The sequence below is a fragment of the Falco cherrug genome, chromosome 1 (assembly GCF_023634085.1).
Source record: "Falco cherrug isolate bFalChe1 chromosome 1, bFalChe1.pri, whole genome shotgun sequence".
Classification (NCBI taxonomy): Eukaryota; Metazoa; Chordata; class Aves; order Falconiformes; family Falconidae; genus Falco; species Falco cherrug.
The window spans coordinates 116,274,641-116,296,677 of record NC_073697.1 but is presented as its reverse complement, the minus strand read 5'-3'; the positions used below and the strand labels follow the sequence as shown (position 1 = coordinate 116,296,677).

The 22,037-nt window shown below is 54.0% G+C and overlaps 1 protein-coding gene across 1 annotated transcript in view; it reads left to right on the top strand.

The window, feature by feature from the left end:
- Positions 1 to 5,144: 5,144 nt before the first annotated feature.
- The window catches only part of LOC102050245 (heparan sulfate glucosamine 3-O-sulfotransferase 3A1-like), a 40,428-nt gene continuing 23,535 nt past the window's right edge, over positions 5,145 to 22,037 (top strand). The window contains exon 1 of the mRNA XM_055722767.1: positions 5,145 to 5,750. Coding sequence (XP_055578742.1) covers positions 5,179 to 5,750 — 572 coding nt within the window. The 5' untranslated portion in view covers positions 5,145 to 5,178. The remainder of the gene's footprint in view (positions 5,751 to 22,037) is intronic.

Below are 22,037 nucleotides of genomic sequence, written 5' to 3'. Positions count from 1 at the left end.
CAAAGCTCCAGGCCATGCTCTCCCCTACTTTATGGCAGAGGCATCACCCTGAGCATGATGGTCATGTTGGGAAGGGCAGGTCCAGAAATCAGGACCCTGCCTGCAGCAGCCAGGCAGCCCAGCTGGCAGCCCCGAGCTCCTGTCGGGGCTTTGAATCCTATTCAGTCTCCTCCTCTTACCGGTTCTTATTAATTCATGCTCCCGATCCGAGGCCTCCCAGATGTTCTCACATCTTGTGCCAGCTCTCTAATCAAGTTGGCCTAATCAATCCCCACTGGGCAGGAGGTATCAGATACAGGGTAGACAGAGGGCCATGGCCAGACAGCAGGTACAGAGATACGTTGCCTCCTGCCTCAGCCAAAGCAGGACTAAGATTTTGTCTCCTTTCCCTTCACAAATCTGCCTGCTTTTTGGATGCAGGCATTGCATATTCTGCAACAGACCAAGTCATTTTGTCAGGTTAATGAAAGCAGGCTGAAAATACTCTCTCAAAACTTTTTATCATTTTCTTCTTTTTTTTTTTTTTTTTCCCTGTTCTGTATGATATTTCCTGTGGATAGTTTTGTCCTTCCAATAAAAAAAAAATAATAATACTGTCCCTTCATTTTTAGTGTCTATGGCTCAAAATTTCAGGATAACTTTTCAACAAAACCCTCAGTACTGGGAATGGTGCTCAGCTCTCCAACACATCTCCAGCACCTGCCCCTACCTGCTCGGGCCCGCAGTGATGCTCAGTGGGGATGCAGCTCCCTTTCCTGGTGCTCGCATGTCTCCGACGCTGCCCTTACGCCCCCAGCACATGCTGCACCGAATGAGAGCCCTCCAGACGCCACAGGAGAAAGACAATTCCTTTTTTTAATAATATGGGAGCATTTGGCTGGGACCCCATTGTGCCAGACTCTGTACATCCACACAGACTCTGCTCCCAGAAGCTCAGTGGAGCCAGAGCCCACCCGGGAGCCAGAGAGCGCTGGGACGAGGCCAGCAGCCAGGTCCCCCTGCCAGCCTGGGGCTGGGACACCCCAGGGCTGCCTAGGTGACAGCAGCGGCTCACCCCTGGCACCCCAGCCCCACACGGGGGCACCTCCCAGCAGCCCACCCCACCACACACCTCACCGGCTGCTGGTCCCGCCGGCTCTGGAGGACAATGTGTGTCCCTACAATCCGAAGGCAAAAAGTCCTTGAACTTTCTGTGTGATCTGGAGGGGGGGAAAGCCCAGGAGATTACTGACATCAATAGAGGATTTGGGTAAAACAGGACCCACCATTGACTCCTCCCTCTCCTCCGGGCTCTCAAACCCTGGGCTGCTGCTGGCCTGTCCCCATTAGCTATTGTTCCTATTCATCTTAGATGAAGGGGCTTTTGTTGTAGGAGCCCATGCGGGGTCACATCACCCCTCGGTTATCAATCTGGTTCTCTCTCTTCTGCCCCATACTCCATCTCCCCGGTACAATGGGATGTTTTCTTCAGCAGCAGCTTCCTGACAGGCAGCGGTTCCCTTTGCCTTCAGACCTTATAATCACTTGTTAAGCTGTGCTAGCCTCGGGCTCCCGGTCCCTTTTCCACCATACTCCCAGTTTAACCCCTGATCCCATCCATGCTACGGGTCACCGGGAAAGGGGAAAAAATACAGCTGTCCCCGTGGGGCTGGCGCGGGCTGAGCTTGCACGAGGCATCCAAGCTGGAAGCCTTCCACTTTCCCAATTGTACGGGAACACCTGGAAATATCAGATGGTGGAAGCGAAGTCTTCGGCTCTCATTTGCCAAAGCAACAGAGGGTTTGGGTTGCTGAGTCTGAGCCTTTGCAGACTTGCTTGCCAAAGGGCTCTTCTGGAAAGCAGAGCGGTTTCCTCGGTGCCCCATGAAGGGACCCCAAAAGCAAGGCATCCCAAAGCAGCCCATTTGGAGTAGGAAGCCTTGCTAACGTGCTGCTGCTGGTGGTGGAGGGGGATATTGGCACCAGACACACTGGGAGAGGAGCCCCACTCGCTCTCAGAACTAGCAGCAGAAACAACTTGCGCAGCAGAGCATTCCTCGGGGGGAGGCAGGGGGGGAGCAAGCAATAAAATAATAAATAGATAAAAGGAGAAAGGAACAACCAAGCAAGGTAAGGAACGAGTGCAAACAGGACCATGGAGGAGAGCCTGCCAGGACCATCCCCAGGCTGAGCCCACGCCAGCAGTGGGGCCGGTGCCAGGGAGCCGTGAGTCACGGGCACGATGTGCAGCCCCGTGAGCTGGGCTGGCCATGCTCATCTCTGCCCGGCCAGCCCACCAGAGATGGTGATCACACACCCACGCACCCACCATGGCACCCGGAGCTCCCCCACACCCCAGGGGATCCCAGGGAACCCTGGCACCCTGAGGCACCCTGCTGCTGCCAGGCTTTGGGAAAGGCATGCTGGCGTCTGCAAGGGGGTGCAGGGAAAGGCTCTAAAATAGGGAGAGCGATCGACACGGCAGAACTTTAAGCGGAAAAGAAAGAGGCTGCACTGTAAATGTTAAGTCAGTTGTGTAAGAGGCTGAGTAAAATGGAAAGCACCTTTTGCTCCAAGCCTCTATGTTATTTAAAAAAAAAAACAAACTCACCACATTATCCCTGAGAAGGGTTATTTTTTTATTTAGGGCTAAAATAGATAAGAAGTGTAAATTCTTAGAACTGGGTGTCATGATGTCAGCCACACAATTTTTCTGGCTTTGTAGTATAGTTTTCACCAGACAGTCTCTGAACCGAGAGCAGCTCATCTAAAAATAAGGGCAAAACCAGCCTGCTAATAAACCCCTATGGATAATAAACCTCATAGTTGCAGCTGTACTTGCAGAGTCTGCAGCAATATGGGGTACAGAGGGGTGAAATTCTTTACTATTTTATTTCCCTGTCTTGCCCTTTCTACCTGGTAAGACACCTTCCTTCTTGGAGAGTTGTTGCTGGCTGCAGCAGCCACCCGTGCCTTCAGCCTCAGCACACAGAAATGATGAGTCAGGTTCTGAAAAAAAATCACAGGATTGCCTTAAATATCGTAAGGCTGTTTTAAATACAGATATATTTAGCCTATTGCTTTCTAGACATCAAAACTTTTAAAATAGACTCTGGTCATATTTTCCCTAGGCAACTCGTGACTTTTTAAAGGAAAGCTGAGATTCTCACCAATATTTCCAGGAAAAAAGCAACAAACGTGAGTCCTGTGATGTGATCGCAGCAGATAGATTCACATCTTCCCTCTGCACTCTTTCACACCGATTTCACTTCTCTTTTCTTATTTTCTCTGCTAGAAAGGACCGTTTATTCAAACAGAAAATGTGGTATTGTTCTAAGTGTCTGAGGAAAAAGTGTCATAATGACCAGCATAAAGAAGTCAAACCACTTTGCATTGATCGTGCTGCTTCTGCAGGGCCCACTCCAAAGCCCATTGATGTCAGCAAAGTCTTTTCATTGACTTCAATGAGCTGTGGATCAGAGCGCAGATTTATAAAGGCATTTAGGTTCCTAATGATGTAAGTAGTTGCCTAGAGGTGTTAGGGGCCTAACCTGCTTATAGCCTTTTGTAAATCACACCAGGCATCTACTTACATGTCGAAGCATTGAAATACCTGAAACGCTACAGTATCTTGAAGTCACCAAACCCACCGAGTTGGAATTACGCTCACTAATTTCAGATCAAGTGATCTGGCTGCGTTGCAGCTGGGGTGGGTATGGATTTGGAAATCCATATATTCAAGATAAGTTTCTTTGCTTAGAGAGGAAAAACGTCATAAAGTTGGGAGAAGATCTAATGGAATAATTCATTGCAAATAACATTTGTTATTAATTTTGGCCTGTTTACTATTTGGAAACACATTTTTATTAGCCAGCCAGCTCTGCAGATGGCTGATTATTATTCATTGCAAAACCCAGCTCCCTTCTTTCATTGAATAATTTGTGGATACACCAGCTTTATTTCCAAGTAGTTGAAGTTTAATTCCACAGCTAGGTCCACACCAAACAGAAGGGAAAAAAAAAAAAAAAAAGATCTAAGTCAAGTGTTTCATGTGCAAGTTTGTTTAAAATTTCTATAATCTATGACAAACATTTCAAATTAAAAGGGCATTCCCACAGGCAATGAAATAATGAAGCCCTTAGAATCAGGCAGCCGAGGCATGAAGCTGATAGCTCCTTCCACATTTTGTGTACTCTCAAAGGAGAAGAGCAAATTCTGAGAGCAATATCGCGCTGTGTTTGTAGATATTTCTTACCAACTGCAGGACGGATTCTGCAGCCAGCCTGGGGCGATTTGCTCAAGCGAGCGAGGGAAAAGCCTGATTTTGGGTCTGAAAAGCCTGGTTTCGGGTCTTTCTGCGCTGTTCTCGGTGCTGTGCTCGGTGCAAGTGGCGGCTGTAGTGCTGCGGGAGGGTTACACCGTGTCAGGGTGGGTTTTAAGGTGTCCGTTCTTTGGTGTCACGGTGTTTGTGCGGGTGGGTATCACCGTCGGGTAAACGAGGGGGTTGTGCCCAGGTGCCGGGGGGGGAGAGGGGGGTGGTGCAAACCCCCCGCGGGCGGACCGGCCGGGAGCGCGCTCGTGCGGCCACCGCGGGCACCCGCACACCCTTTGCGGGACGGTCCCGCCGGGGTTCGGGTGCCACATGCCCGCGGGCAGCGGGGGGGACGGCTTCACACCGCCCCTCGGCACCGAGAGAAAAGCGGCGGCGAACCGAGAGCTCCGCGCTGCCCGGCGGGACATCCCCGCGCCCCGGGGCCGCCCGGGCACCCCCGCGCCCCCCGCTCCCCCCGAAGGGACTGGCCAGCGCCTTCCCGCGGGGTCACCCCCCTCCTCCCGCCGCACCGGGGCCGGGCCGGGGGCGGCTCTGCCCCCCGCCCCCGCCGCGCCATTGGCCGCGTCCCCCCGCCCCGCTCCGCCCCGCTCCGCCGATGTCCCCGCCGAAGTTCGCCGCGGCGGGTGCCGCACGTGGGAGCCCCACGCCGAGCCCACGGCGCCGCTTCCCCGCCCGGCCCCGGGGCGGCCGCTCCCCCCCGCCCCGCCCGCGGGGGATGCCCCCCTGAAGCGCCGCCGCGGCGTGGCCCCCGCGCTGGGGATGCGGCAGCGCGCAGCCCCCCGCCACCGCTGAGCGCTGCGCGGAGGGGCCGCGCCGGGGGCGGCCGCGGAGCATGGCCAGGGCGCCCGGCCGCCGCCTCGGGGTAGCATGGCCGTGAGCGCGGCGGCCGCCCCCGCCGCCGAGCCGCTGCCCCGCAGCATCTTCAAGAAGTTCCTGGTGATGCTCTGCTCGCTCCTGATGTCCCTCTACGTCTTCTACTGCCTGGCCGACCGCTGCCAGACGCTGCCCGGCCCCATCATCGCCGCCGGTGCCGCCTCGGAGGAGGAGGAGGGCGGCGGCGGCGGGTACCTGGGGGGCTCGGCCGAGCTGCCCCCCTGGCAGGCGGCGGCGGCGCGGCGGAAGCGGCTGCTGCAGCGGCTCAAGCAGCGGCGGCGGCGGCAGGAGGCGGCGCCGGGCGAGGGGGTGCCGGCCGGGGGCGGCGGGAGCCGGGCCGGCGGCTCGGGCGGCGGCGGGGGCAGCGCGGCGGGCACCCCCGGCACCCTGACGCTGCTGCTGGGCGAGGGCACCAAGCGGCTGCCGCAGGCCATCATCATCGGCGTGAAGAAGGGGGGGACGCGGGCGCTGCTGGAGTTCCTGCGGGTGCACCCCGACGTCCGCGCCGTCGGCGCCGAGCCCCACTTCTTCGACCGCAACTACGAGCGGGGACTCGCCTGGTACAGGTACGGGACGGGCTGGGGCGGGCGCGGCGGGGCCGGGGCCGGGGCCGGGGCTATGGCCGAGCCGGCAGTGCCCCCCGCTGGCCGCCCGGCCCCTCCGCCGCCCACCAGCGTCCTCCGCACCCGCGGCTCCCCGACACCCAGCCCCGCTCCCCAGAGCCCCCCGGCCGATCCTTTCCTCACTCCCCACCCACCCCCGGCCCCCTCTCCCCGGCTCCCCAGGCATGCTTCCCCCCATCCCCTCTCCACCCGCTCTCCCGACCCTGCTTCCAAATCCCCCAGCCCCTCTCTCTCCCCACGTCCTCGTCCCTGCTGCCCGCCACCCCAGCCCCAAACCCTCCAGCCCTCCCCTGCCCTCGGCTGCCCAGCACATCCCCCAGCCCCCCTGCCCCGCTGCAGGCCCCCCCCCCCCCCCCCCCCCCGGGGATGCCTCCTACAGCCCGGGGTGCCCTGCGGCCGGGGGAGGCGATGGGAACAGCAGCGAGTGCCCCATCGCCCTGGGGACTGCGGGGGGATGCTGTGGCAGAGCTACCCCCCAACCCCAGGAGCACGGGCCCCCTAACATCTTGCTGCTCCCCGGCTTTTCTCGAGGGGGTGGGGGGGCTCTGCAAAACCTGTGGCTCATCCTAAGTCCCAGCCGAGCCGCCCCGCAGCCCCGGCTGCCTCCCCTTAAAGCATCCTATCCCAGAGCATCCTCTGTCACCTCCCGCGACTCCCAGCCCGGGGATGCAGCCGGTAGCAGCAGCTTTCCCCCGTTCTGTGTGGAGAACCCCCCCATTTCCCATGCAAATCTTTCAGCAGCAAATGTCAGTTCCAGGAGCGCAGCCCACGCGCTCACCTTGCCTAAGAAATAAGCAAAAAGGTAGCTGGGGTTCTGCTTTCAATTAGTGCTTCATTAAACCAAGTAAAAGGTATCCCCTGTAAATGGAGGTGGTGAACGTTAAAGCCAAAGGGCAGGATTCTCGTTACTGTTGTTTGGATGTTTTCCTTGTTGTTTTAAACTTAATTGAGGAGCGTCTTCTGGCAGGTTCCTATGGAAAGGGCTGGTTAGGGTGGGGGCGAAACTGCTCTTTTGCAGAGTGTGTCTGTGTTTGTGGCTTTCTTGAATGAACAAGCAAAAAGGAGAGGATTTCGGGTACCCCGGAGCTTGTTTCACTTTCAAGTCAAGCCCAGCTATTAGCAGAGAGGAGAGGATGATTTTGGCTCAGTTTGTGGTGACGGTATTGAAATGTGGAGTAGGATAGTACTGACAGTCCGAGTGTTTATGTAAAAGTCTTAACACGTGGAAGTGATGAGCTTCCTTGTGTATCCGCCGGTGTCAGAAACACGCTGGGTTTTTGCAGGCAGCAGTGTGGGTTCTCAGAGAAGAAAGATTTCCTTTCGTGTGGGCTGAAGCTGTCTACAGAATTGTATTTTTAGTGTGCGCTTATCCAATTTCCACATGCTGACCCTGTATCAGAAAGGAAACATTAAAAACGCATCTGAAAACCTCAAGAACTTTAATCAAGTCTTGACTTTGAAAAATAAACACATGGCTTTGGGGTGGCATCTACTGAAATTTATGGTGGATATGCAGAAAAGCTCATTTATCAAAGATGCTCTTGAAGCCTTGAGGAGCAGATGGCTGTGGGATAGACCCGCTTCTGGAAACAGTGCCTGTGCGAGGAGTGCAGACCTAGACAGAGGAGGAGCCACAGGCATTTAGGGCATAGTACAGCCTTCGGTGTAGGGGACTGAATTTTCCAGAGGTTTGGACTCGATCTTGCAGCTCTTTCTCATTCGAGGTGCTGCCCTGCATGCTGTTTGTATAAGCATTGTGTTTTAGCGTTTGGTACATGAGTTCTCCCATTAATTGCTGCAGTTCGTTTGTTCTGGTATTTGATGTACTGAATTATTTTTTTTATTTATTTTTTTTTATTAGCCCTGTGGAGGCTGAGGTACAGTGAATTCTTTGTATGGGATTATTCCTTTGAGACCTAATCTTGCTGGCTTTGCTTGTATGAGTAATCTTTACTAACACACAGAGTCCCGGTGTGATGGCAGAGTTGCGGTGTCAGCCCACTGGTAACCAGTTGCCAGCCTGTTATAAATACTCATTTTCAAAAATATCTGTCTCTCTCCACGGGTTTGCTGTAATCTTTGATGAGGGTTCGGTGCTGGGGAAATAGCCAGATGTTTGCCAGGGGTCCTGATTTCTTATCTTTGGCATCGGAGGCTTAGGTTTCACGTGCATTTCTGTTTCCCAGCAGTCAGACTAAACAGCATCATTACAAGATATAAACACTTGGGTTTGCTTTCAGTGCCCGCAGGAAGCCAGCGCAGGCAGCGCGCGCCCTGTCCAAGGCAACAAAAAGCTCTTGGCTGTTTGCAGCGACACAGGCTTGCGAACGTGGAAGAGCCAGCCAGCCTTCGCAGCTGATGGTTGGTGCCGTTGTCACTGGAGGTGGGCTGTCACAAGGATGCCACACTGGGATAGAGTGGCTGTGGGGTCTCGGGTGTGAGGGGGACCCCGGTTCCTCCTGGAAACAAAAGAGCAGCTCCAGTAACAGTTGCTCATTGTATGGCGTGAGGGTGGATAAATGGGGCCGAGCTGTGGCTGCAGCAGCAGGATGATGCTCCCGAAGTGGCCAGTTAGGTGGTGGTACCTGTAGGGCAGTGGCTAACAAGGCACGGGCTTGGCATGTGAAAGTCCTGTCACCTACTGGGGTGTCACACAATGCATGAAAACACTCCCTTAAACCGAGCGGAATAATCACTCGTCTCTTCTAGCCTGAGCTGTGCCTGGGTAGGAAGGCAGCTGTCCCTGCCGAGAGGCTGATTTTATAAAAAACAGTCTGAGTGATTTAATTTGGTAAGTGTGACACCTCCATGTGCGCTTGTGTGTGGGTTGAATGTCAAGGGAAGCTGTGTGCCGAAAGCAGCGCTCGGTCTCAGGTTTGCAAGTACTCTTTTCCGACGACGGGGACAAAAGGAGGGAGGGGGCAGCCCACAATGCTCACATTGACTTCCCAGCACAGAAATCTCCACTCCAGCCCTCAACAAGGCTATTGAGCTAACAGAGTTCAATAGCAGGTGAGCATGGGTTTTAATAGAGTTCAACTGCCATCCCCCACTGCGAATACAGCTGTATACAGCCTGGGGAAAACTCCCAAGAATACGGTCTAAGCCACTCAAGTAAAAAAAAAAAAAAAAAAAAAAAAAAGTCAGGATTAAAAAAAAATCTGTATTTGCGGGTGATATTGTGAGTCTGGCTGGTTCCCTCTGATCCTTTGTTAGTCTCGCGCTGATTGAGCTGCCTGTTGGAATGTCATTATACTGTCAGTCACCCCAGGAACATTTATTTCATATGTTTTAATCTCCCTGCCTCTGTAGCACCGATGCCAATTTCACTAGAGCAAAGCCAAGCTAATGTCATTAGATTACACCTGATCCAGGGGAAGATGAAAGATGATTCAAAGTTACTCCGTCAGGTTGGGAGTTTAAGTATCACTCCTCCCCAGTGCTTCCAGAGCTGGGGAGTTCTGTCTCCTAATTAATGTCCTCTTGGGATTTTTCTCCAAGGCTGCTTTTTCTTTTTCCTTGCCTTTTTTTTTTTTTTCCCCCTCCATTCTAATCTAGGCAACCACTGGTTTTCTGAGTCAAAGGGAACAGCAGATGTTTCAGTTGCTGAAGAGGTCTAGGATGGAGGAAGAGGAGGTTTCTTTAGGGTGGGGGCCAGGCTTACAGCAGCCGGGAGCAGCTGTGTCCCACCTTGTGCCGCTTCCCATCCTCTGTGCCTGAAATCAAGGTGCAGTCGGAGCCCTGTGGATGGAGGAGTCAGGCCACGCCGGTAGCAGCGGATGGCCTGGAGGTCCATGGGGTTTTGTGGTCCCTGTATTCAGCAGCATAGGCTGCGAGTGCTGTGAAGGCATGGAAGTGGGGATGGGAGAGTAGGCGTGGGGGGCAGGAGCACGTGGATGACGCCAGGGGAGACTTCAAGGGAGCGAGTACAATCTGCACAAGGTGGAACAGGACCAGATGGCCATCAGGAGGAAAGACCTTGTTGCAAAACTCCCTGCAGGAGGGAGATGCTGTAGCACTAGTTGCCTTAAAGTGATCTTCTCCCCCACCTTTCTTCAGCCATCCTTGCAGCCTCTGCAAGAAACCAGGTCATCGACTACGTTCAGGGTGTGCCCAGCCTGGAACGTGGGTTGTGCCGTTGGACATTGAGCGTGAGCCGGTTGGAGTTTTCCACTCCCTGGTGTTGTGCACTCCTGCTTGTAGGAAGGTCTGGTTTAGCAGCGCCTGCTCCTTGTCCTGGGAACATCTCGTCTGCCAAATACATCTGAATTACTAATAGCATCAAGTGCAGCCTGCAGCAGTGTCTGTGGAAATTGTAGCCTTGGACAACCTCATGCTGAAGAGGATCAAGGTCCTTGTTTATTTATTAGCTGTGTAATCAGAGACCTCCCTGTGCTGAGCCTGTGGTGCCAGGTGCTGTATGAAAAGGGAACAAAAGCTGGTCTTGGCCCCAAAGCCCAGGTAATTCACTGCAAAGAACAGGTGGGGATAGGCTGGGACAGGCACAAAACCGGTGGAGAGTGTGTTGGCTGGGCAGCGTGGGTCTCCTGGCCAAGGAGTCATCGGAGACGGAGGGTGAGGTGGGTTTATGGGTGGCTGAAGGCACCACTCCTTGCTGGGGGAGAGCAAGGGGGAGGAGGAGCTCATGGAAATGCTGGTGAGGGCTGGGGTCGTGGAGTCTCTTACACAAAGACAGTAACTGGTGCCGGTACTCATGTGCTTCGCCGCTGCCTTTGGGCATGATCTGGGCTCAGATACTCCAAAGCCTTTTGGTAAAGATTGGAAACAGTTTGAAGGTTGGCACCCTCCTGCTGGGGAGGCATCTTGGTGTGCCTCAGTTTGCCTGTCTGTGACGTGGGAGGGAGGTCGCTGCCCGGTGCTGCAGCGGTGGAGCAGCACGGCTGTGACTCTGGCATCTCTCTCCAGCACAGAAATAGGGAGGTATAATGGAGCCTGAGCTTGTTGGGCTATGCTGTGGGTTAAATAGCACCCAAAGCTGGGGAACCCACCGGAGCTGCTGGCAGAGGTCCTGCAGCCTTGGCACAGCTCCAGCTCACCAGCCTCTCGTGGTGGGGGGACCACCTAGTTTGCACACCTGAGGGACGGCACCCACAGAGGTGGCACCATCCAGACACACACTCCTAGCAAGATCCAACTGCAAAGGGCTGGGGCTGGGTTTTTTTTTTCCTCTTACTCCTTAAACAAACCCCAACAGGTTATTTTTTTAGGTGGTTCTTTTAAGGATTTTGCATCTATACCTATCACTTCTGTTTTCTGTTAATGGAGAAGTTCAGATCCAGGTTCATGTCCTTTCCTGATGATGGGGTGAGCGCCTGAGCTGGCGTATAAGGAGACATCAACCCTGCTCCTGTTCGAAAGCATCAAAATAAGTACTTAGGATTTTATTGGACTCTTCTCTTGGCAGATCCTGTGGTCTTCATGGGGATATACCAGGGAGGCTCAGAAGTCAATAGACCCCATGCTCCTCTTCAGTACCGCTTTGCATCCCGGCCCCTGAGGCACGGGGGGCTGGAGGGGTTCAGAACCTTCCCCAGCCACCCCATGGCTCTGCCTGGGGCTGGGCTGCTTGAAACTGGGGCTCCCCTGGCCCTGCTGCTGCCGCTGAGCAATCTTGAAAATATGGCCTTGACTGTCCAAGATTTTGTCAGTTAAATTCATAGAGCTGGGTCTCATGAAAAGCAGCACAAAGCTCCAGCTGGCTGGGGCGGGAGCCCATTTATGGCAAAAGTTGTGGTACTCTCCTAGAGAAGCAGCAGATTCACCCTCTTAAGCCACTAGTCCTCCTTTAAGGTCAGATCTTGCAAATCCTCACCTATGCACGTAGGCTGTCCTCCTGCCATCGACTGCTGCCTTCGGGGGGGCTCCTGGAAGTAATTACATCGAGTCTGAGGTCCGGGGCCATGCTCTGGTCGCACCATCACCACCGATACGTCTGTTCGCTGCAGCCAAGCTAGGATTTCACCCCGACCTTTTGAAGTCTATAATAAGAGCAGTTAGGTCTGGGGAGGGGGAAGGGACCTGGTGCCTTTCCAGAGAGTTCAGAGCGAACAACAAGTGATCAGAAAACCTGAGAATAACCCCCCATGAGCCCCCTCCCTGACACAGGCATTAAAACTCCTGAGCTGCTAATTATGCTTTTCCCCTGGAGAATACTGAGGTAACCCAAACTGCTTTTGCAATGAAACAGCAGAGGCTGGCAAGGGGGAGCAGGGGCGGTTGTTGTGGCCATAAATCTTTGCAAATTCTCATTACATGCAGGTATTATGGACGGGAAGTGGATTAGGTTGCAGTTAAAGTTGCATTGCTGGAGTTGGACACTGGGGTCTTAGCCCATTACAAAGACCCACATGGGTCAGTGGGGCTTCTCGTGCAAGGTCTGTAGGACTGGGGCCATCCCGAGCACTGTGACAGTGGCCAGTGTCTCTGCCTGTCTCCTGTGTAATCCACCTCCTGGGAAATTGGGTTTTTCATGGTTTGAAGTTAAACGTGTTAACCTCCAGTCTGCGCCTTCCTGAGCCCTTGTGACTCCCCGGAGGGGTGTGTGAGCAGGGCAGTGCCTGCAGTGAGAATATAAATAGAGTTGCTCAAGGAAGTGAATTACTCTTGGCATTTCTTTCATTGAATGATGTGATTCTGCAGGAGGAAATCTTTCAGCAAAAGAAATCACCGGTTCCCTTCATGCATGGCAAGACCATCTTTCTTGCTTCCTGGAAGCGAGGAGATTTATAACATGCTCTTGGTGTTGCAACACCATCTGTTGCAGAGATAGAAAGATCCCCGCTCAAACTCCCCCAGGCTCGAGGCTGCTGCTGGGTACATCTCTGGTGGGAGATAGAGCGGGAACTTCCCGTCACTGCCCTGGCAGAGCTTTGGAAACCTCGTGTGGTTGTTTTCCCCACTGCCAAGCAGCTGTGCCCAAGGGTTGCGTAAGAAAATCCCACCTGTGCAACTCCAGGCATCTGGGCACCTTCCTTGCACAAACCTGTTTAGATTGTGGATGCCAGCACACAGCTTCAGCGGGATCCTGCCTAGCTCCCAGCCATGAGCAGGGGATAGAGCACCCTCCCCCGCCCCAGCCACATCGCTCAGCTCCACTTCCCAAATGCAGCCGGTGGCTGGAAACAGGGATGTGAACAGTCGATCAGGTCTGACCACAATTGCTCTTCCCACACCTTCCCCTGGTGAGAGATGTGCAGGTTCAAGTGCAATGCCGTGATAGGCAGCTGCCTATTTCTTTCTGTCTCTCTAGTGGGATCTTTTTTTTCTGAAAATTTCAAAACACCAGGCTTATTTCTTCTGACATCGCCCATTGGAAAAGGGGCTCCCTCCCGCAGCCCATGCTCTCTGGGGAAGCCTTTTATGGGAAAATATCAAATCCAATTGTTTTGACTTCCATGTTTATCTGATGGTTTGTGTGTGTGCGCACGCTCACGTGTGCATCTTTGCGCTCTCAAGTGTTGCATTTTGTCATTAACATTTTATTTCTGCTTTCATGGTATTAAATTATGAAGTTGAGTACCATATACCAGCATCTTTCAACATAATTTGAACAGTTTTGCGCTGTCTGGACTGTTCGGGAAGCCCATCTGGGGGGAAAGTTCCCAAGTGTTGGCATGTTCCAGCTCAGAGTAAAACAGGTGAGGAAACATCTGGTTGTCCTACCTGGGGGAAGCTCTGTGTCCTGACCCCTCTGGCACAGGGTTAGCAAGTGAAAGGCAGGAGATGCGATGGCCCAGAAGTGGTGTGCAGAGCTCAAGGAGGTGGCCTGGCACAGCTGCGACCCCCAAAACCACATTCCAGGATCAGTGAGCCCACGGTGCTGACGTGCTCTGAGCCCTTGTAACATGCCAGCTGGAGAGGTTGCTTTCCCCATTTTGCTTCTGGACTTTGTTGGCTCCGGAGTCCTTCCCCTGACTGGAAATTTGCTCCTTAAATCCTTTTGGTCTCAAAACATTGCTGGACTCTGGGTTGTGCCTTGCCAAGATTTGCTTTAAGCCTCAATAACAAGGTGTTTGGGAGGACACTGGGTCACCTGGTGCAGCAAGGCATGGCTTTCCCCTGCTCCTGCTGGACCTCTGCCCATGGGGGGTCCGTAGGCATGGGTGGGGGGAGCAGTGCGTTACCTGGGTGCAATTAGTATTGTGCCATTAATGTGCTGTGATTTGCATAGGTAAAACTGATGGCGGCAGAAGGAGGCTATATGATGTTGCAAAGCCAGAAGCATGGGGAGATCTTCAGCACGGCCATTCCCCGGGGGCTGGCACCTGGTCCCTGGGTTAGTGCAGTGCAGTGGCCGTCAGCATGGGTGGAATGGAGGATGCTCCACTCTACCAGTGGGGAAACAGGCACAAATGCACCCAGGGCCTCTGGCAGAGCAAGGTCAGCACATGGAACCTCTTTGCATCTAGCTCCACGCTGCTGTTGATCTCCTCGAACTGTGGTAGGAAGGGAGGTTGCCCAACACAGGCATTGGCGATGGGTGTTCAGTGTGTGCTGAGCTTCCCTTGGCATCAGCTGCGTCCCTCCCAGTGCTGCTGGGCTCCTCAGCCTGCTCCTCGTGCTGAAGGTCACGGAAAGTTCCCCTGACTCCTCTCACGAGGGCTGAGGGTGCTAATCCCCTCATCCGGGCTGGCTTCCAGCTCAGGTAATTCTAGTCTCTGCCCCTAAAAATTAACTCTGCAGTTTCAGCTGGCTCCATTCGCCTTTGTTCCCCATCCAAAGACCTGCTGGGCGCTGTGCTGCTGGCAGACGCCCCCCACAGGGCTCAGGGCTGGTGGCTTTTGATGACTGGGAAATGGTCTTTCTCATCTGCAAGATGATTTGGGGTTTTCTCTGTGCAAAAGCTGCGTGTCATGGCAAGGGTTAAAGCTAATGTTGTGCAATAATCTGCCCTCTTGCACTGCGGAATTGTGCTGTGTGAATATTAATATTTGCTTATAAATGTTTGCCTGGTTTTTATCAGGCTTCTACCTGTGTGACAATGGTTGTTAGCTCCTTCAGCATCTCTGAAGAAGGAAAACCCCAAGACCCAGATCCCGGTGCACGCAGCACGCAGGGTGACGTGCAGAGCTGGGTGAGCAGAGCACGGTTTGGGCTCCACAGCTGGTTCAGCCGCCTCCGGTGCAGGGCTTGGCGAGACCCCACTTGTGCGTGTTGGTTCCACCAACACCTGCTGCCCTGTGTGTCCTGTCCCAACCAGCCTCCCAGCAGGGCAGGGCCACACGGAGGAAGAGGAAGATGCTGAGCACAGGCATGTGTGCACATGGATGCACTGGTGCCCGGCTGCATTAGGGGCAAGGGGTAGTGACCAGCTCTCCCCACAGCCTTAGCTCATTGGGGCTTTACTGGGTTTCTTGCTCCACTGATACGTTAGAGGTGCCACAGCTTCACCACGTGCTGGGAGAGTCCTTTCCACCTGCTTCTGGGCTGGAGGCCATCGCTCCTCCAGCTCCCTTGTCGCAGGGTTGACTACACCCAGAAGTCCACTTAGTTGCACCTTAATCTCCTTGGGTGCTCATCGTACCGTCCACCAGACATTTCCTCCTCCCCTGCACTCCTGTGCTGGATTATCGAGTGGCTGGAGCTGGGGGACTCTCCCAGGAAGGGAGGTCTCGAGCTTTGCTTAAAGACTCTCCCTGCAGCCTGAGTGAGTCCAGAAGCTGCTGAGAGGGAGATTTCGTGGGGTGGCTGAGAAGGCAGTGGGCGTCCCTCTCGTGCCTCCATCTGTACTGTCAGCAACAGGTTGGAAAGAAGCAGAAATAGGGACTTTTTCAAACAGTGTGAGATTAAATAGTGAAATTGGCTGCCACGGGAGATTTTGGCTAAAAGACTCCAAAAGGGCTCCAGAAATGCTTAGCAAAGGAAGATGCATCAGGAGCTGTTAAGCGTGAGGGTCCAGAAGCAAAGTCCAGTGGAGGGGTTCCCCAAGCCGTGGCTGGGAGGGACCCAGGGGTTTACTGCTGCTGCTGGCACAGGAATCAGCTCAGGGGTCAGGGGGACCCCAGGGAGACCCAGGGAGGCTCATCTTCCCGTAACTTATCAGGGGAAAATACGAGCGGTGTTATTTAGTTAGAAATGCACTTTCTGGAAGGGGGTGAATGTTCCAGTTGGCATCAAGTGGCCAGTGGTTGATAGCGAAGAAGGGAGCATTGCATTTTGCACCCCTGGGTACGCCTGCACCCTGTCAGCTTTTGTGCTGAAAGCCTGTGTGTGTGTGTAACTCTGTTGGTTCATACCAGATGCAAAGAAAAATAGAAAGATACCCCTTACCACTTACAAGTTAGTGAGAACTGGGTAAGCATCCCTTCGGATTTCTGTGCTTCTTCAGGTACCCGAGGCTGCTCCCCCTGAGCAGCGCAGCAGGCAGCGGCTGGTAGCAACCTGGCCCCATGGGCTGAGCTGCTGCAGCCCCGCTGGGACTGATGCTTGCTTTGCAAACGTTTGGAGACCTAAGGTCTAACTTTCACCTCAGCTCTTTGTTTCTGTCTGTCTGCTGCATGGTTTTGCTGCCCTGATGGAGCACATGAGCCCTGTTTCTCTGCCCTGTGCAAACCTGCCTGGGTTTAAAGGGCTGCCACAGGTCTCTGAGCAAGCACAAACCCACCGGCTCATCTGTGTCTTGATCCACGAGTGTCTTGCCCAGCTGCTCCTTGTTTGCGCTAGGGTGGCTGGTTCCCACCTTGCTGTTCCCCAGGGTCTGGCTCGGGCTGGACCCTCCTTAGGGCAGGAGATGGGATTTTGTTGTGCACCTGCGGTGACAGGAGAGCTGCGCTGCTGGGGACAGCATAGGCATTGCCATGGCACAGACAGCACGTGTTGCCTGGCTCCTGTGTCATGTCCAGGGCAGCTGAGGAGACTTGGGGACGTACTCAGCTTGGTTGGGTGTTAGTGAGTGAGGGCTTGTTCTGTCCCCTGCCTTAGTTTCCCCATCCATGAAATGGGGTTACGCTGATAAGCTCACTCATAACATACTAAGGTCATTGCTGAAGGTGCACCTGGCGGGGCTGGGACTTGGCTTTCCTGCAGCCGGTGAGCACCGGGATCCATCCCTCCAGCATCGCCCTCGCCAGGCTGTGTTTTCTCTGACCACGGGCAGATGCAGAGGGTCGCATACAGGGTCACGTCAGGTTTAAATGTCGTTTCCACATGCACGGGGGGTGATCCCGGCTCAGCCCAGCACAGGAGCCAGGCCGGGGGCAGTGGCGCTCAGCCCCCAGCCCTGCCGTCCTAATAAGTCATGATGCCGCTCCGCCTGCTCGCTCCTGGCTCTGCCACCCTCCCTTCCAGCAGCAGTAAATCCTCTGGAAGAGTCTCAGAAAGAAAGAATTTAGTAGGACACGCAAGCGGTTAGCCCGGGAGCCTCCGAAGGGGCCGAGCCGGGGGAAGGACTTTGTGGCCTGACCCAGATGCAGTCACAGCGTTTAATTGAGTTTGACCAGCGCCGGTGGCATGGGTCGGGGTCAGCCCCAGTGGCAAAGCCCGCTCAGGCGCCAGGGTCGCTTTGTGTGGTACTGGGACGGGTTGAGCTCTGCCCTGCCTGCTGGGGTCCATGGCCGTCTGTCACATCGCGGGGACCCGCTGCCCCCATGGTGCGGCAGGGTGGGTGAGCCCACCTGTGAGCTGTGTGTTTCAAGGGGGCTGCACCGCAGAGTGTTACAGCTTCACCTGCTTGTTGCTCCCTAATTGCAGCTGAGTTGTCTGGCCAAGTGACAGCAAACTGCCAGGTCACAGCTGATCATAGAATCGTAGAATTGTTTAGGTTGGAAAAAAACATCAAGGTCATTGAGTCCAACCATTAACCTAACGCTGCTAAGGCACCTGGATGTGTCCCTGTTTCTGGTGCTCCCATCCCTGCAGCCCAGCTATTCAAGAGGCTTTATGACAGTAAAATCCAGCATTTATTGCCCTCCCTTCCAGCCTGCCCCAAAACGGAGATGGGATGAAGAAATTGGTGTTTCTTCATCACAGTCTGCCTCTGCCAGGCCATGCAGGGGGGCAGCAGCTTGCCTCCCCGGCCACTGGAGCCAGGCACCAGCATCACAGGCTGTTTCTTGCAGCAGCTAAAAGGAGAAGCCGTGGGCTTTGTTTATCTGTCAGGACCTACCAGCTTTCCCAGGCCAGATGTAAAACCTCTGGTTTCCTACTGTAACTATGGATTCTTTGGCATGTGAGAAATATGCTATTGCAGCACTGAGTTTTTATGTTATTATCTATTTTTGGGCAATATAAGCATCTCCCCAGCACACAATTCTGCTGCTGCTTTCTTTGCTCTTGCCCTACAGCAATCCCCCCAGCCCCACTCTCGGAAGCTGCCTGGGCTCAGTCACATTATAGCCCTGGGAAGGTAGATGGGAATCAGGAGTGGTGACTGTAGAGGAGAGGAAGGAATTTGGGTGTGTTTCCTCTGGAGTAAATCTGGCTTAAAGTTATGAGTGACTCTGAATTTTATTGAAGCCCTGAAAGCAGCGCTTGGTTCTGTTGAGCAAATCGAGGAATATTGTAAAAGCTGGTGTAAGATGAAGGAACCGAAGCCTGGGTGAGCTGCAGAGCCATGCTCAGCCCTGGCTGTTCCCAGGAGCTTTCTTGGCCATGGAGTCATCCAGGGGTTGGAGGAGTCCAGACCCAGACTAGAGCCCAGCATGGATGGGGTATGCATCTTTCTTCTCCCTTCCATCCCTGAGAGCTTCTGCTGAATAGCCCACGGTCACCCCAGGGTGGGTGCGTTGGTGGGTCTAGTCTCTGCTTATGGTCACCTTTGTGGTCACCTTGGTTGCTGGGAGCCAGCTCTTCCTTGAGCATCCTTGCACATCCCCAGTACAAAGCCCGATTTATCAGAGCAGTGGTTTTGCACTAGCAGCTGAGCTTGCTCTCCTGGGAGTCTGTCCGTCTGCGTGGGCTGTGCTCTTGCCTGCCAGCAGCTGCCGGGCTTGCCCAGCACCCCTGGATCTGTGGGCGGCTCTGCCCAGTGTGGGGGATGCACGTAGGAGTTGTTTGCCCCCTTGGCTTCCCAAAGATGCGTCAGCATAGGGGGGTCGGAGGAAGCTCTGTCCAGCCTGAGCTCCTAAGCCAGGTGTTAAATACCCCGCATACCCGAGGAAGGGGCTGGGAAGGGAGATGCACCACGTGCTGAAAGCCATCCTGTCCCTGCACTGTCCTCGGGGAGGGGGCACTCACCGCACCCCCGCACTTAGGAGTGGAGTCCTGAGGTGGTCCCGTCCTGCCCTGCCCAACCTTTCCCACCCCACTCCAAGCCCCCAGGTCCCTAAAGCCATGAGACAGATTCCAGCAGGATCCTGGGGGTGAGGAGGAGAGACCGGGTGCTCTCCCTCCGCTCCCTGCACGCAGAGCGGTGGCCAGGAGGCACATCCCCTGCCGTGGGCTGTGGGCCATGGGGCTCCCGGGGGAGAGGAGTGGGGAGGGAGCTTTAAGGAGTGATTAACGGCCTCAGCCGCGGCAGGGCCATGGGTCAAAGAGGCCCAATTATTTCCTGGTGATGTTTCTGCTGGAGGGGGCGATAAGCCGACACAGCAGATACAAGTCCACCTGACCCCTGGCTTTGGAGCAAAGCAAGGGCAGGGACAATGGGGACACCCCCTGAGCACCATCCATGCTCTCCACAGAAGGACTTTCAGACACAAGCCCGTGGGTCACCCCGACATTGCTGACTCAGGCATGGTCCCCCCTCCCAGCACAGATTTCCAGGAATGCCGTCCTTAATGTCTCCCGCTAGGCAAATCATAGACATCATATGTTTAGGGGAAAAATTGGATTTGCCTTGTAATCTAATCAATGTTAAATAACAGTAATTCTAACTCCGAGGCTCTGTGTTTAAAGTGCTGTTGGTCTCTAGGGATCATCGGAGTTATTTAATCTAATGAAATCACCATTACTGTCTAATGAGGGTGCACCATGGGGATGTCTTTCCTGGGAAGGAAAGCAATGGTTAAATAATTGGCACTCAGGGCCAAATATTCAGTGGGGGCAAACAGGCAGAGCGTAGTAAGTTGAAGGTTTCACCTGGTAGGGACCCAGAGCTCTTTGGCCGTGTCTTGCTAACGGTGGCTGTCATTGCTCAAAGCATGTGGGTGGTGAGCACGTGCCCGGGTTCTTCCCATCACCTCCTTGGGCAGGCTGGACCTCACTGGTCCCACCTTGTCCCTTTTTCTGGCCCAAGCAGGAGTAACATTTTTTAACCCATCTTGGTGCTCCATCCCGTGTCACGACTTGCTGGGCTGCCTCCGGCGGGTTGCTCTCTGCCTTGGCTTCCTTCCCCTGTGCTCATCCGGACTGTGCTGTCTGCTGGTTGTTAAACTGTTTTCCCCCAAACCTGCTGTACTTTTTTCATTTTCATTAAGCCCTTTTTCCTTATCTCCTTTTTAGAGGGAGATAGGACCTGTTCCAGTTCACATTTTCCGTGCTGGCTTCACAGCAATTTCTGAGCCTCCGGTCAATTCAGTCATTATGGAGCAAGCCGAGCTGTATTGAGCCGGCTGCTTTCATAGAATCATTTAGGCTGGAAAAGACCTTTAAGATCATAGAGTCCAACCATTAACTGAGCACTGCCAAGTCCACCACTAAACCATGTCCTTAAGTGCCACATCTACACGTCTTTTAAATACCTGCAGGGTTGGTGACTCAGCCTCTTCCCTGGGCAGCCTGTTCCAGGGCTTGACAGCCCTTTCCTACGCGCTGAACTTACTGCATTCAAATACATTGGAGTTATATCAGCACTAGGCAGGGACAACCTTTTCTTGACAACCCTTTCCTACGCACTGAACTTATTGTATTCAAATATATTGGAGTTATATCAGCAGCAGGCAGGGATTCTGCTGCTGTCAAATACCAGCACAGCTGTATCCCGTGTAACGGGGGAGTGTTCCTTCCCTGCAGTGTGCGCGCTCTAGTTTCCCATTATTATTTCTTTAATAAGACTGATACTTACTGTACATCACTCATTTGCTGCTAAAATTGGAGCCATTAGAGCAGTAAGTGGCAATTACCTTCTAAGCGGTGTGGCATGTGAGCCCAGCGCGGTGCCTCCCCGAAGGAGGAGGCTGAAACCTGCCTTTTGGGAGCAAATGCCCGTGAGCAGCAGCCCATGGCTGCCCAACGGCTGTGTAGGGATGGCTGGGATGGCTGTCTGGAGCCCAGCATCCTCTGCAGGGAGGGTGGCACCCATGGGTGCTGGGAGAAGATACATCTGGCTTGATGTCCCTGGACGATGAGGGTGAGAGTTATTTCATGCTGCTGAGTTATCTCGGGACGTGTTACCCACCCAGCGGCCAGGCTGCTCTGAGCAGCCCCAAGTGCTTTCTCCCCTGGAACACCATCTCCGTGCTGAAAAAAAATCTAAACAGGAACATGTCTGGTAATTTAATCATATTAAGTGCTCCTGAAATCATGTCTGCGCTGTACAACAGCATGCCAGAGGTCTCTGGAGGAGCAGATGCAGCAGGGCTGGTGAGGATGAGGTGCAGAGACATGAGGCAAAGGAGGGGTTTCTGGAGGAGGGAGGGTGAGAAGTGCCAGCAGCCCAGTCTGAGAGCCCCATCCTCCATGACCACAGCCTGGCCAGCACTGCAGGACACCAGCCCTTGTCCCCACAGGGGCAACACTCTGGCCTCAGCGCTGGTGCAGATAAGCCATGGCATGGGTCCCCTTGGCACAGCGTGGGAGCTCAGGCGAAGCCCTGCATGCTAACGAGGAGGTCTGGGAGCTGCTGCTGGTGGGGACGGTCCCTATGGGCACCTCCTCAGCGACAGCCTGGATGTCTGTGTTCATTATGCACATCCCTTTCATGCCGCCTTCATTATTCGCATGCTATCTAGTGTCATTAAGATATCAAGTTCATTTAGGTACATCCACATTGGCAGTTTAATTATGTCTGGGTACTACTCTGTATTTTATTCATGGACTATCTGGGGGCGGTTGTCAAACACAAGACCAGGAGATAAAGGTTTGGTGGCTGCAGAATGCTAATGTCCTGCTGGTTCCCTTTTGACAAATATACATGCCAGTTATTACCAAACTGATTATTTCATTCATTAACACCACATACATCAGCTCCCTTCACCCGGTATTATTGTATACATTCATCTTTTCATAAACAATTACCTGACAAGGTTGGGAAAAGCAAGTACTGGGGAATTAATGCTCTGATGGGAAGTTCCTGGCATGGGTTAGTAACAAGGTGCTGGGTGTGTGTGGAAT